General features: G+C 42.8%; 1 protein-coding gene across 1 annotated transcript; it reads left to right on the forward strand.

Moving 5' to 3' along the window:
- Positions 1-12082: 12082 nt before the first annotated feature.
- LOC145123967 (uncharacterized) lies at positions 12083-15135 on the forward strand. Its single transcript, XM_079059158.1, has one exon. It carries the CDS (start codon positions 12219-12221, stop codon positions 14922-14924), a length of 2706 nt encoding a protein of 901 aa, XP_078915284.1. The 5' UTR covers positions 12083-12218; the 3' UTR covers positions 14925-15135.
- The last annotated feature ends 416 nt before the right edge of the window (positions 15136-15551 follow it).

A 15551-nucleotide genomic window follows, 5' to 3' on the forward strand; every position in this document is an offset into this window, starting at 1 on the left:
AAACACTGTCGGCGCGTTGGTGAGCCCAAACGGCATCACCACAAACTCGTAATGACCATAACGAGTTCGAAACGCGGTCTTCTCCACGTCTTCCTCCCTCACCCTGACCTGGTGATACCCGAATCTCAAATCGATCTTGGAAAACCAAGATGCACCCTGCAGCTGATCGAAAAGATCATCTATCTTTGGGAGTGGATAACGGTTCTTCACCGTTAACTTGTTCAACTCCCTATAGTCAATGCACATCCTGTGCGAACCGTCCTTTTTCCTGACAAAAAGGATCGGTGCTCCCCATGGGGAACTGCTAGGTCGAATGAACTACTTGCCCAGCAGTTCCTGTAGCTGTGACGACAGCTCCTGCATCTCTGGCGGTGCCAATCGGTACGGCGCCTTAGCGATAGGGGCCGCACCTGGTACCAGGTCGATCCTGAACTCAACCTGCCTCTCCAGAGGTATCCCTGGCAACTCCTCCGGAAACACATCTGCAAACTCCCCGACTACCGGAACATCGGAAACCGAAATCTGAGCCTTGACTCGCGTATCCAATACATACGCTAGGTAGCCCGCACCCCCGTGCTGAATATACTGCCGAGCCCTGGCGGCTGAACAAAATCATGATCCTACTCTGGTGCCCTCGCCATATACAATCAACTCTCCCCCACTTGGGGTTCGAACCACTACCCGCTGACCCTCACAATCAATCATGACACCGAAACAACTGAGCCAGTCTATCCCCGCAATCACGCACACATCCCCCATGGGGATCGGAATCAAGTCTATCGGAAAAGGTACCCCGAAGATCTCCATCTCGCACCCTCGGTAGATCGAAGAAGCAGAAACCCCGTGTTCGTTGGCGATAGAGACTCGCAACGGACACTCTAGCTCGCCTACTGGCACTCTGAACCCCCTACTAAATGTCTGAGATACAAAAGACCGACTCGCCCCCGAGTCAAATAAAACCAATGCAGGTAAGGAGTTCACTAGAAACGTACCTAATCACCGGTACAACAGATAAGCATACAGTAGATATAATAAATGAGATAAAGGATATAAACATACCCGCAACCACATCCGGTGCTGCCTTGGCCTCCTCGGCCGTAAGCTGAAATGTGCGTCCCTGAGCCTTCAGAGGCTCTGCTCTAACCTGCCTCCCATCGGTAATCCTCAACGTAGCCGGCGCAGGATCATGTGCCGGCTTGGCGACAAGTAGTGGACAGTTGGCTCTCATGTGGCCAACCTGATCGCAGTGATAACATAACCTCATACCCTGAACTAGGATTGCCTGGCGACAGTCTTTCGCGTAATGCCCCTCCTTGCCACACCTGTGGCACCCACTACCAGCTCGACACACACCAGAATGACCCTTGCCACACTTCCCACAAGTGCGGCTCAGCTGACCCCCGGTCCTAGTATCAGCGGTCTTAGACCGCTTAGGCGCCGGCTGAGACTGTATCGGGGCCTGCCGCTGCTCTCTCAACTGCAGCTCAATCTCCAACTCATGCCGTCTGGCAGCCTCCTGTAACTCTAGAAGAGTATCACATCGCTGGGTAGACACAAACTGACGGATATCCGTCTTGAGCATGCTCAGATAACGGGTCATCTGAGCCTGCTCTGAAGCAAACTCCGAGCAAAACATCGCCCTCTCAGTGAACATACGGGTGATCTCCGTCACCGACTCCCCATCCTGTCTCAAACTCAGAAACTCCTGTGCCAAACGTTCCCGCTCAACCCGCAGAATGTAACGGGCGCGGAACATGTCCCTGAACTGCTCCCAAGTAAAAGCAGCTCTCTGGTCATCAGTGTACAACCCAGTCGCAAGTCTCCACCAGTCCTTGGCCCCGGACCTAAGCAGGTTCAGAGCACACCTGACCTTCTGGTCAGTAGGACATGAGCAGGTGAAGAAACACCCCTCCACATCTGAAATCCATCTCATAGCCTTGATGGGATCCTGCGTCCCATCAAAAGTAGGGGGCTTCGTGTTATCGAAGTCCCTGTACTGAAAACCTCTACCAACTCCTCCCCCTGCCGCTGATACAGCTGATGCAGCTGTTGCGGCGGCTGTCTCTGCAAGAGCTGCGTAGCACTCATCAAAATACTCCACCATGGCGGTCTTAATCGACCCGAACATCTCCGGTAACTGTGCCCGGAACGCAGCAGCAACCTCATCATGCAGGATCTCTCGAATCCTGGCATCCAACTCCTCTGTACCCATCTGCACCACCGGCTCAGGTGCTGTCGGCCCCTCCTGGCCTTTGTCCCCTGATCCTGATCCCGAACTGGATCCAACCACGAAGCGCCTCGTCATCACCATTCTGAAACATACCACAAGATATCAGATAATCCATACAAATAACTGGGAGCCAACTCCCTACTAACCCTAGGGGTTGTGACTTACTTGACACGCGCCTCGTCATCACCACAATGCCCTAACTGGATACACAACATGGCGAGCGCTTAATCCTCACTCCTAGAGGAATGCTAAATATCTCATGATTGGCCTCCTGGCCTCACACAACCCACCCATCCATGAAACTTCCACCAACCCCGTAGCGCTAGTGTATGCTAGCCATACATAACGCTGGACCCTATAGACTTTTGAATATCCAATCCTACCCTAAGCTCCCAATCAAACAAGAACAGAACATAAGGCCAAATCAAACATTCTCAGGCTATAAGATCTTAATTATGTATAACCGTGATGCATACACTAAGCAACTACAGTAATGATGTCAATCTCATATAAAGGAAACCCTAGGCTAGCATGCATCATGTAATCAAGCAATTCTATCATGCAATTCCTGAAGATCCCTAGCCTAGTACTAACATGTTGTTCTAACATATCTCACAATCAAATAACTTATATGGTATTTTGGGGTCTACTTACTGGCTTCGGCTGATCGTACACCCTGCATCCTCCTTTACATATTTTGAAAACCTTTTTGAAAAAAAATCATTTTGAAAATCCTTTCCTTGATTTAAGACTGGAGTTAGACGAGTGTTCCTCCAATTCACTCAAATCAAGGCTCTGATACCAACTTGTAACACCCAAAATTTTCAAGCAAATTTAAACTTTTAAAAACACATCAACTTTGTCAAACATTACAACTTTGCTTCAAAATATTATTTATCAGAGTATATCCCAGAAACATAAACATAAAGTGAGGAGCTGTACGATCATGTATTCGCCTTGCCGCGATCCCCTGATGTACCTGAAACAATAAACTAAAACTGTAAGCCCGAAAGCTTAGTGAGTTCCCCCAAAATACCGATACACATACAATCCACATAACCATGTCAGCAACATCATAACATAACAAACTGAACAGGACAGCACGTAACGGGTCCACAGCTTTACAGACTGGAATACCCCTGGACCCACAGTGTGAGTCTGGAATGCCTATCGGGCCCTCAGCTCACATCTGGATTGCCACCAAGCCCTCAGTACGAGTCTGGAATGCCTACCGGGCCCTCAGCTCGTATATGGAATGCCACAAGCCCTCAGTACGAGTCTGGAATGCCTACCGGGCCCTCAGCTCGTATCTGGAATGCTCCCGAGTCCTCAGTATGAGTCTGGAATGCCTACCGGGCCCTCAACTCATATCTGGAATACTCTCGAGTCCTCAGTATGAGTCTGGAATGCCTTTCCTGGCCCTCAGCCCATATTTGGAATACTCTAGGGTTTGTTGGCTACCTCACGGAGCAGTACAACCTCAACCCATCCTACATAACATGTAACATATAACATAACTACTGAGCATGCAATAATCATATAACATCATAGGTAGTCCTACAGCTCTACCTAACTGGAATAACCACTAACATGCAATACTAACTCATACTCAACATCTAACACTGCTAGGATAACATATCCAACGGGCCGGCCTTGGTGCCTTAGACCCCTTAGTATAGTGAGGATAACTCACCTCGCAACTGTCGTCTGAAACTAGAAAGATCAACTCCCGGATCACCAACACGAACTCCACCACCTATAGTTACCATAAAACCCTTTTCCATAAATCTCCAAATTACCATAATACCCTCAGAAGTCAACTGGTGAACCCTTGGTCCAAGTCAAAGTCCACAGTCAAAGTCAACAGTCCATGTTGACTCGACTCGTCGAGTGTAGTTCACCGACTCGTCGAGTCCTTCCTGAACTCGAGAAGTCGTGAAATCCTTGATTGGCTCGTCGAGTTCCACTTTAACTCGCCGAGTTTATACGTGTCCAAGAATTGGGAGAAATCTTAGCCGACTCGCCGAGTCTTCGAACGACTCTCCGAGTTCAAGGAAATCTTCAACGGACTCGCCGAGTTGTTCATCCAACTCGTCGAGTTCATGGCCATCTTCAACGGACTCGCCGAGTTGTTCATCCAACTCGTCGAGTTCATGGCCATCTTCATGTGGCTCGCTGAGTTGACTATGCAATTCGCCGAGTCCTTTCAGACCTTCATCCATGCAGACACTTTTTAAGCCATGCCAAGGTTCCAGATTACAGATCCAAGCTGCTAAGGCATGTTTATCACGTAAAGTTGCAAACTTTACACGCATGCAAGGCCCTAGAGGCTCTAAATGACCAATCTAAGCTTCTAATGGAGCTTTACACCTTAGGAGAGTCTCATCCTTGCAAGAGCTGGAAACTTTATGGACTTAGAAGCCCAAGAGAGTTCAGTTCTGAAGTTACAACTTCAGATCGTAGCTTATATACATGAAAAGCTCCCACACATACTAGGAAAACCCTAAAATTTGTCCAAAAGGGGATCTAGAAGTAAGATGAGGTCAGGGTAGCGATTTATACCTTCCAGAAGATGCCAAGTAAGATAGATTTCAGGTCCCACAAGCTCCTCGCTTCTGGACACTTGATCTCCAAGCTCCCTTCTCCATAAAATCCTCTTCCAAGCTTGAGAATACACAAATGGAACACACACACACTCGATTAGGGTTTGAGGGGGGACAAGGAGCAGTAAAGGGGAGGCTGGGGGAGGCCGATGATCCTTTAAATAGGGTGCAATACCCCGGGATTTAGGGTTTCATCCTGCAGATCCAACTCGTCGAGTCCCTTATTGGACTCGGCGAGTAGGTCACTAAAACACGCGACCCAACCCGCTGCTACTCGACGAGTAGGGCAACTAACTCATCGAGTAGACCTTGAAAACAAGAAAATTCTTATATAAAATTGATACCTGAGAATCGGGGCGTTACAATTTTGTGGAGAAGGGAGCTTGGAGATCTGAAATCTATCTTACTTGGCATCTTCTGGAAGGTATGAATCGCTACCCTGACCTCATCTCACTTCTAGATCCCCTTTTGGACAAATTTTAGGGTTTTCCTAGTATGTTTGGAAGTTTTTCCTGTATATAAGCTAAGACCTGAAGTTGTAACTTCAGAACTGAACTCTCTTGGGCTTCTAAGTCCATAAAGTTTCCAGATCTTGCAAGGATGATACTCTCCTAAGTTGTAAAGCTCCATTAGAAACTTAGATTGGTCATTTAGAGCCTTTAGGGCCTTGCATGCGTGTAAAGTTTGCGACTTTACGTGATAAACATGCCTTAGCAGCTTGGATCTGTAATCTGGAACCTTGGCATGGCTTAAAAAGTGTCTGCATGGATGAAGGTCTGAAAGGACTCGGCGAGTTGCATAGTCAACTCGGCGAGCCGCATGAAGATGGCCATGAACTCGACGAGTTGGATGAACAACTCGGCGAGTCCGTTGAAGATTGCCTTGAACTCGGCGAGTCGTTCGAAGACTCGGAGAGTCGGCTAGGGTTTCTCCCAATTCTTGGACACGTATGAACTCGGCGAGTTAAAGGGGAACTCGACGAGCCAATCAAGGATTTCACGACTTCTCGAGTTCAGGAAGGACTCGACGAGTCGGTGAACTGCACTCGACGAGTCGAGTCAACATGGACTGTTGACTTTGACTGTGGACTTTGACTTGGACCAAGGGTTGACCAGTTGACTTCTAAGGGTATTCTGGTAATTTGGAGAGTTATGAAAAAGGGTTTTATGGTAACTATAGGTGGTGGAGTTCGTGTTGGTGATCCGAGAGTTGAGTTTTCTAGTTTCAGACGACAGTTGCGAGGTGAGTTATCCTCACTATACTAAGGGGTCTAAGGCACCAAGGCCGGCCCATTGGATACGTTATCCTAGAAGTGTTAGATGTTGAGTATGAGTTAGTGTTGCATGCTAGTGGTTATGCCAGTTAGGTAGACTTGTAGGACTACCTGTGATGTTATATGATTATTGCATGCTAGTGGTTATGCCAGTTAGGTAGACCTGTAGGACTACCTGTGATGTTATATGATTATTGCATGCTCAGTGGTTACGTGGTATGTTATATGTTATGTGGGATGGGTTGAGGTTGTACTGCTCCGTGCGCTAGCCAACAGACCTTAGGAGCATTCCAGTTACGGGCTAAAAGGAGACTCGTACTGTGGGCTCGGGAGCATTCCAGTTACGGGCTAAAGGGAGACTCGTACTGTGGGATCGGGAGCATTCCAGTTACGGGCTAAAGGGAGACTCGTACTGTGGGCCCAAGGGTAATCCAATCTGTAAAGCTGGGGACCCATTACATGTTGTTCAGTTTGTTATGATATGTTTATGCGGATTGTATGTGTATCGGTATTTTGGGGGAACTCACTAAGCTATCGGACTTACAGTTTCAGTTTATTGTTTCAGGTACATCAGGGGATCGCGGCAAGACGAAGGCATGATCGTACAGCTCATCACTTTATGTTTATGTTTCTGGGATATACTCTGATAAATAATATTTTGAAAACAAAGTTGTAATGTTTGACGAATTTGATGTGTTTTTAAAAGTTTAAATTTGCTTGAAATTTTTGGGTGTTACAATATATATATATATATATATATATATATATATATATATATATCCTCCCTAATAAATAAAGAACTTTTTGCCACATGTCATTTTCTCCTTCATTTGGACACATTACATTTTCTAGAATTTTTGAATTTTCTATTTTCCACTTGTCATTTTATTGTATTTTTCATTTTATTAAATTAAAATTCCACATTTAATATATAAGATAATATATATGTAAGGTATTTATTAGAAAAAGTTTATATATGTAATGTATTCAATACATTAAAGCCTTATTAATTTTAATAATTCAAAAATTTTCTCATTTTTCTTATAAATTCAAACTCTTCAAATTGTTAAAATTTCATATATTTTTTTTAAATAAACTCATGTAATACATGAGTCTCACACCTAGTATATATATATATATATATATATATATATATATATATATATATATATATAGTGTTAGGCTTTGTATTAGGGTTATGAGTCTTTAAATACATGTTAATAACACTGTTATTGGAGCTATCAAATGTTGTAATCCTAAATCTTCTGATCAATGAGTTAAACTGTATTATTTACTTCTTATGTTGATTTGTTTTGTTAATTGTTCTTAAATTCTTGTGTAAAAAACTTTTCACAATCACTGCTAGATGTTGTGCAGTAAGATACCAAAATATATCAATTTTAGGAACAATATCCAAAAACATTGCATAACATCACAAAATAAAGGACTTTATGGAATCCATTGGGATATGTATAAAATAAGTGATTTGAGTGCCAATAAAGAATCTCTCCTAACAAATCAAATGAAGGAAACCCCAACCCAACCAACCATAACTAATGATATAGATCCACTTGAGCACGATCATTGTGATTAATCGTGTAGTGTCGTTGTCAAGAACTTCTGAATAAAAAAATCAGGCTTAATTTCATAAAGTTTGATGATAGAATCTAAGGTTTTTTTAGTAGTACATAATGCATAATCCATATCATTTTTTTCTCTGGCCATAGGAACATATGTTTCAGAAATAACAAAAGTCATATATTTTGGTGAGAAAATGAAGACATGGGAATAAATGAAGAAGTTAATGGTAAAAACCTAGAAATTATTTCCTACAAATAGTAAATATATATTAATCTGGAGATATAAAATAAATATATCTAACCACTTGGATTGTGGTGACTTGGTAAGACATGTGGAAAATATGGTGGATAACATATTAACCCATGTTAAAATACTGACATCACTCAGCCCTTGTGGCCATGGAGGTTCGTCTGCAGTAACTCCAGGGCATGAAGCAAAATCTTCGTGTTTGCAGCGCGGGATTAGTCGGTGCGCGAAAGCTGACCCGGAAACCCTCGTTAGGGAAGTTCCCTTTCCAAAATAGTAAATATATCTACAATCATGGATCGTGATCCTCAATGCAATGATGACATGTGTGTTCCCCAACTAGAGATTCGAGAGACTAATGTTTAGGCTCCGAAGTCGTTTCTATATACAACTGATGACCCCATGACCCCATGGTCGAAAAAAGACAATCAAAGTACAAACTAGGACTTTGGACTGTTGTATCTCTAATATTCACTGGGTGACTTAATGACATAATTATTCAATATATAAAAAAACAGTCGCCATATTATTGGACCTAGTTAACCGTAATCACCAAAAGCTAGGCCGGTCCTCCGCAACCGACATGGATTCCGATCGAGTATGATAAGGCTATTCAAAACTACAATCACACCGGTTCAATAAATACACATCATAAAGGAACAATAATGATGGGTGATGTACTTATTACGAACATTACGAGAAATCAAGCCTAAGACAAAATGAATGTCATTACATACTGAAATCCCTATACCTCCGCCCAATTAAACATTTATGGTGAAACAACAACAATATCGTCAGTGTCGTTCGGGGTAAGCCTCGGGAATAATATCGAAGAACAAACGGAGATTCCCATGTAAACATGATACGTTGACAATTGACACCACTCCGCATATGAGGCCATGCGCAAATAGTTAGACTTAGGATATATAACACATCACATTCTCTCTCTTTCTTTCTTTCTTTCTTTCCTTCTCTCTCTCTCTCTCTCTCTCTCTCTCTCTCTCCCTCTCTCTTGGTGACTGTCAGAGCTAGGGATGAGATTTAGAATTGGAAAACCGGAACCAGAACCGGAATCGGACCAGAACCAGAACCGTTAGAACCGGAATATGTAAAACCGGTCTGGGTCCTGGGTTTAACGAATGACTTTATCCGGGTTCCGGGTCCTTCGGGTACGGGTAAACCGGGTTTAAGAATCGGAACTGTGTTAGGAACCGAAACCGGTTTTAGGGGTCGGAACTGGTTTCTGTGAAAAGTTTAAAACATGTATATCTCATTCGTTTGAAGTCGGATTGGCATGAGTTTTTTCCAGAGTGTAGTTTATAGTTGGTACATGATTTTAGACTATAATTTTGTCATTTTTGGGTTCATATTCATTAACTTACAGTCCCTCAAATTCGGGATATCAAATCTGGAAATTTTATGTTTTTCATATTTTTTGTATTTTGTGATAGTTTTAAAACATGCATATCTAATTTGTTTGAAGTCGGAATAGCATGCGGTTTTCTCCAAAGTGTAGTCTAGAGTTTGTACATGATTTTAGACTATAATTTTGTCATTTTAGTTTAATATTCATTGATTTATAGTCTCTCCCAAAGTCAGGATATCAAAGCTGTGATTTTCTATTTTTCAGCTTTATTTTTGTATTCTGTGAAATTTTAAAACATGCATATCTAATTTGTTTGAAGTCGAATTATCATGAGGATTTTTGCAACGTGTAGTTTAAAGTTTGTACATGATTTTAGACTCTACTTTATCAATTTTGGTTTAATATTCAATGACTTACAGTCCTCCCAAGTTGGGATATCAAAGTTGAAAGTTTTCAAAGTTCAACTACTAAGTAATTACCAAAAAAATTCAGTTTTTCCAGATTTCCGGTTCTAGACCCATTTTACACGGTTCCATCCGACCCACTTTGATGTTTACGGGTTTTCCGGTTGTAGACCCAATTTACCCGGTACCTTACCCGGAACCGGTTCCTATTACTATATACCGGTCCGGTCTTACAAAATCCTATTAACCGGTTCCCCGGTTTTTCGGGTCCGGGTCTACCGGTCCTGGTTTGGACCCACTCTCATCCCTATTCAGAGCGTTCTTCTTGGTCAATGCTCATGGTTCCTGTAACGGTTTCTCCTTAATGTTGTTACCATGTTTATACAATAGCATTAAACACCCGCTCAATGAAAATCCAGATTTTCCAAAACCTAGGTAGCATCATACTACGTACATAATATTTGAAATGAGATAAAATCGATACCGTTACTTACAGTTAAAACATGTTTGTTTTGTAGTTTATCTCCACCAAACCAACGCTCACCAATCCAGTAAATATAAAACAATTTACCCATGAATGAGTGGTTCTAAGTTCTAAGATATTTTATATATAATACATACAAAGCATTATCACATTCTTATTACAAATACAATTCTAAGTTAATCGTAAAAGCTTAATCTTAATACACCAGTCAATAGAATTCTAACAACATTCAAATATATATTATTCAAAATTCATCATTATTACATAAGCTTGCAACTTCGATGGCATTGATGATAGAACAAATTACACGAATGGTCCTTAAGGTTTTGTCTTTTTCCCTAAAGTAGTCCTTACGAAACTTTTTTCCCTCAGATGGTACCTACGGAGCAAACCTTGCACACAAAAGGCCCCTGTGATTAACTTTGCTAACAGATTCTGTTAAGTTTTATGAAATGACAAAAATACCCTTTGTTTTATGCACATAAATGGTCCTCTCTCTCTCTCTCTCATATATGGGTCTTTTACATCTTCAACTTCATTCCTCTGTTGTTTCATTCCTTCACCATCGGCGACACCTAGGAACACCGGCAACCACAGCTCCGCCAGCACCCTCGTGCCCGCTGCTACTGTTCGTGATGCTATCAACTGACGAGATGAGAAGCTCACCGGAGGAAGCAGCTACCACTCTCGTCCCCTCTCATCTCCTTCTGGTTTTGCCGGAAAAGCATTGATCCGATAGATGACTTCTTCTTCTTGAACTTTCTCTTCCATTGCACATGTGGGATTTCATATCCTCTACCAGTATCGGATGGTGGTAAACGATGGTCTGAGGATGACGCAGGCGAAACCAATCAAGATTCTGATTAGGGTGAAGAGGAGACGCTGTTCTTTGAGGATGTAATTGATGAATCTTGGGAGATATCGGTGAGGGATTTAGGTGAGCAAGGTGGGGTTTGACTAGTCGGCATTTCTTCATCTCTCCTTTGATTTGCATTTGATTGTTTATGAAACTGCTTCATGTTGTTCATCGTGATTGGATCTTCCATTCAAAATTATGCTTTTTTGGTACAGGGGTTAATCTGTTATAAGCAAGTGAAGAGCATGAGAATGGAAATGGGTGTAGAAACGATGTTTATGCTTTCAGGTGTTCTTTCAAGTTTGTAAAATGCTACAGGGAAACATGTTTGATCTTATTGCTCGCCAAGTGTTTGATCTTTTGTCTGAATGATCTTTCCATGGTGCAAAGTTCTTAGCTACGCCTAAAACACAGTTTGCCCACAAATTTCTAGATTTGGCTTTTAAATTTTTGAAGCAATTGTGAAAACCCCTAAATCATAACCTGGCAGAGAGAGATAGAGAGAGAGAGAGAGAGAGGGGGGAGACCATCTGTGTGCATAAAACAAAGGGTATTTTTGTCATTTAACAAAACTTAACAGAATTTGTTAGCAAAGTTAGTCACAAGGGCCTTTTGTGTGCAAGGTTTGTTCCGTAGGTACCATCTGAGGGAAAAAAGTTTCGTAGGGACTACTTTAGGAAAAAAAACAAAACCTTAAGGACCATTCGTGTAATTTGTTCTTATGATATTTATCCAAAATGTAACAATGAATTAATTTAACAACACCATGGAAATAGAATTTTTTCACAAATAATTTGTATAAATTAATAGGTACAAATTCAATCGATATTGTACAAAACACTGTAAAGCATATTAGCTCTGAAAATAGTCATTATTAATCTGGCAATAACATAATCTTGGATATCAGATCGAAATAATTCAACTTAAACGACCACGAGTGTGAACTAATCAGAGTTGAAACACTAGATTACATCTTTAGATCCTTAAAAGACATTAATACCCTTGCATCTCCACTCCTTGTTGCTGCACTTCACTTATAAAAGCCGAGTCCTTTTCCGTCAAAAAGAAAAATCTGCAACCCTTTTTTAACCCTCCACCACTCCCGACCACTCTCCACGGCCGCCATGGCTACTTTCCGATTGTGGTTTGATTTGTAGAGAGAAAGAGAAACGGTTATGGACCCCCATAGCTTCATAGCACGGGCGGAAGCGCAACGATGGCTCGGCATCGCCGAGAAGCTGCTCATGGGCCATGACCTCGTCGGCTCCAAGACATTTGCGATCCGAGCACGAGATTCCGATCCCAGACTCGAAGCTGCTGAACAGATCCTAGCAATTGCCGATACGCTCCTCGCCGCCGAAAAACGAGTCGTCGGAAACAACGGCGCTCAGCAGCCGGATTACTACGCGATTCTCCAGCTCGTCAGGTTTGTTCAGGATACAGACCACATCGCCTCGCAGTTCCGGCGGCTTGCCGTTATACTAAATCCTCACCAAAACAGGTTTCCTTACTCCGATCAAGCTTTTCAGCTTGTGAATGATGCTTGGGCTGTGTTGTCGAACCCTATGCGGAAATCTATGTATGATTCGGAGCTTGATTTTCCGCCGCAACAACAGATGAATACTATAGGGTTTAACCTCGAACAACAGCACCACCACCAACAACAGCATCACCACCAGCAACAGCAGCAGAGTCATCAGCAGCATAATTTTTTTTCGATTAATCACATGGGGTCGAGTCATGAGCAGGATTTGCCGGAGCCACAACAGACATTTCAAACTAGGGTTCAACAGAGTCATCAACAGCAGCAATTGCAGCAGCATAATTTTCTGTCACAACCGAGTCCGGTAAGGCAAGAGCAACTATTTCAGCATCGTGAACAGGAACATCTGTTTCAGCCTCAAGCACAACCTTTTCAAGTGTCATCTCCGCCGCATCAGCAAGCTAGACAACAACCACAACCTCCTCCGCCTCAGGTACAGCCTTTTCAAGTTACATCTCCACCACATCAGCAAAGTAGACAGCAACTACAACCTCCTAAACGTGAGCAGGAGCAACTGTTTCACCACCGGGAGCAAGAACAACTGTTTCAGTCTCAAGCACAACCTTTTCAAGTTGCATCTCCACCCCGGCAGCAAACTCGACAGCCATCACAACCTCCTCCTCCGCCACAGGTACAACCTTTTCAAGTTGCATCTCCACCCCGGCAGCAAACTCGACAACCATCACAACCTCCTCCACCACAGGTACAACCTTTTCAAGTCACATCTCCGCCACACCAGCAAACTCGACAACCACAACAACCTCCTCAGCCGCAGGTACAACCTTTTCAAATTACATCTCCACCACATCACCAAACTAGACAACCACAACAGCCTCAGCCTCAGCTTCCTCAGCCACAGGTACAACCTTTTCAAGTTACATCACCGCATCAGCATCAGCATCAGCAAATCCGACAACCATCACAACCTCCTCAGCCACAGCCACAGCCACAGCCACGTATGCAATCACCAAGTCCCCCTCCGCCTGCAGCAGCACCACAACCCCCTTTTTCTTGGACACAAGCACCACCACAGCAGCAGCAGCCTCCCCCTTCACAGCCACAGCCACAACCTCAGCCGCCCCCTCCTCAATCACGGCCTCAACCTCAACCTATACCTCAGCCTCAGCCTAAGCCACAGCCACAGCCACAGCCGCCCCCTCCCCAATCCCTTCCCCAGACCCAATCACCGCCTCCACCAGTCCAATCCCGTCCCCAATCACAACCACCACCACCCCAACCCCGGCCTCAGCCACCTCCAGAGCCACAAGTGCAGCAACATCAACAGCATTTGCAGCCCCAACCACAGCAACAACTCCAGCAGAAGCAAGAACAGCTCCAACCCCCACCCCCACCCCAACAACAAGAGCAAGAGTCTCAAGTACATAAAGCTGCTCCTATGGAGCTTCCTGCTCAAGTCAACAGTGACAATGGTGTAATGGAAGAAGAAATAGAAACAGAAGCTGAAGAAGAACCTGATGAAACTGTAGACAATTCCCCCACCTTTTGGACTTCATGTCCTTTCTGTTACTACATGTATGAATACCCAAAAGTTTATGCCGAATGTACCCTCCGTTGTGACCACTGTCAAAGGGCATTTCAAGCTGTACGTATCCCCCACCCACCACCCATAACAGAAGGCCAAGAAGCATATTTCTGTTGTTGGGGTTACTTCCCATTAGGTGTTTCCATGTCACATCTTGATAAAAACAACACCCAAAGTAACAAAAAGACTTGGACACCCTTTTCACCTATGTATAATCCCTCAACTAATATCCAAATCCAAAACCAAAACCAAAACCAAAACCAAAACCAAAAACAGAACCATTTAAATGGTAAAGCGGCCCCGAAGGAGAATACTTTTGTTAACAAAAGTTCGGGGCCGCGTATCCACCTTGATGCTATTGATGATATTACAGATGATGTGTTCATGGAAGTCTCTAAACAAAGTTCCGATTCCGGTTCCGGTTCCGGTTCTGGTTCCGATTCCGATTCCAATGCCAGGAAAAAGATGAAGAAAGATCTGAAATTGGAATTCGAAAACAGGGTGCGAGATGTTGGTATTAGTGCACGGGATGCTAAAAATGAAATCTTGAAGAATCTTGGAAATGGGATGGGAGTTCAAGAGAGTGGGAATCCAAGAAGGGAATCGGGAAGGGTTGGAAAGGAATTGGGGAAGTTGGATTTGAATGTGGAATTCAACAATAATGAAGGGCATGGACATGGGCAAGGAGAGGATAATAATGTTGAAGGGAATGGATTCTTTGAAGGACTTGATGAGTTTTTAAGCAGTTTGCCAATACTTTCTGTTGTGAATGAAGAAAAGGTTAAAGCTGTTTAGTGATCAAATCAAGTAAGTTTTATCCTTTTCTTGTTGTAGTTTGTAGAAGCTGTTTTTTTTTTTTAAATAATGAACTATGTAGTGTAGTGATGTAGTTGCTTTGTCTTTTTTTATTGTTAGTCTCATTTTGTATTGTATATCTGATTGCAAAATGTGTTTTTCAGCCTTTTTGCTATTTTGATAGTCGGAAATCCTCAACCTTTTCATTTTAGTTTTGAATTTCTACTTGTGATCTTTCATTTTTATGCAAATCATGGAAATATTGATGACATTGTTATAATTAGATATATTGTTCAAAGTATAGAATAAGAATAAATGAAAGTTGGATGTTAACACCCAAATACAAAATAAGGCTCATTGCTATTATTGGTAGAGACTTTCAAGTGTAATGTGTAAGTAACTAAGTAAGAAAAAAATGAAGGTTGGAAGACTTTTTCTAAGTTATAACCTTAATGGGAACATTAGGAACTTGTAAAAGAAAAGCTTAATGCAATGATAGATGTCAAAAAGAATTCAACATTGTGATGAAACTTGAATTAGTCAAGTGTCAAGAAAACGCGGGTGTTCAAACATGATCAAAGTATAAATTAATCAAAGCAACCAAACTTGGGTATTGATCAGAAACTA

Source organism: Lactuca virosa, chromosome 7 (assembly GCF_052849685.1).
Source record: "Lactuca virosa cultivar CGN04683 chromosome 7, Lactuca_virosa_CGN04683_v6, whole genome shotgun sequence".
In the NCBI taxonomy this organism is placed as follows: domain Eukaryota; kingdom Viridiplantae; phylum Streptophyta; class Magnoliopsida; order Asterales; family Asteraceae; genus Lactuca; species Lactuca virosa.

Coding starts and splice junctions, on each gene's coding strand:
- LOC145123967 (XM_079059158.1), top strand. CDS start 12,219: ATGGACCCCCATAGCTTCATAGCACGGGCGGAAGCGCAACGATGGCTC.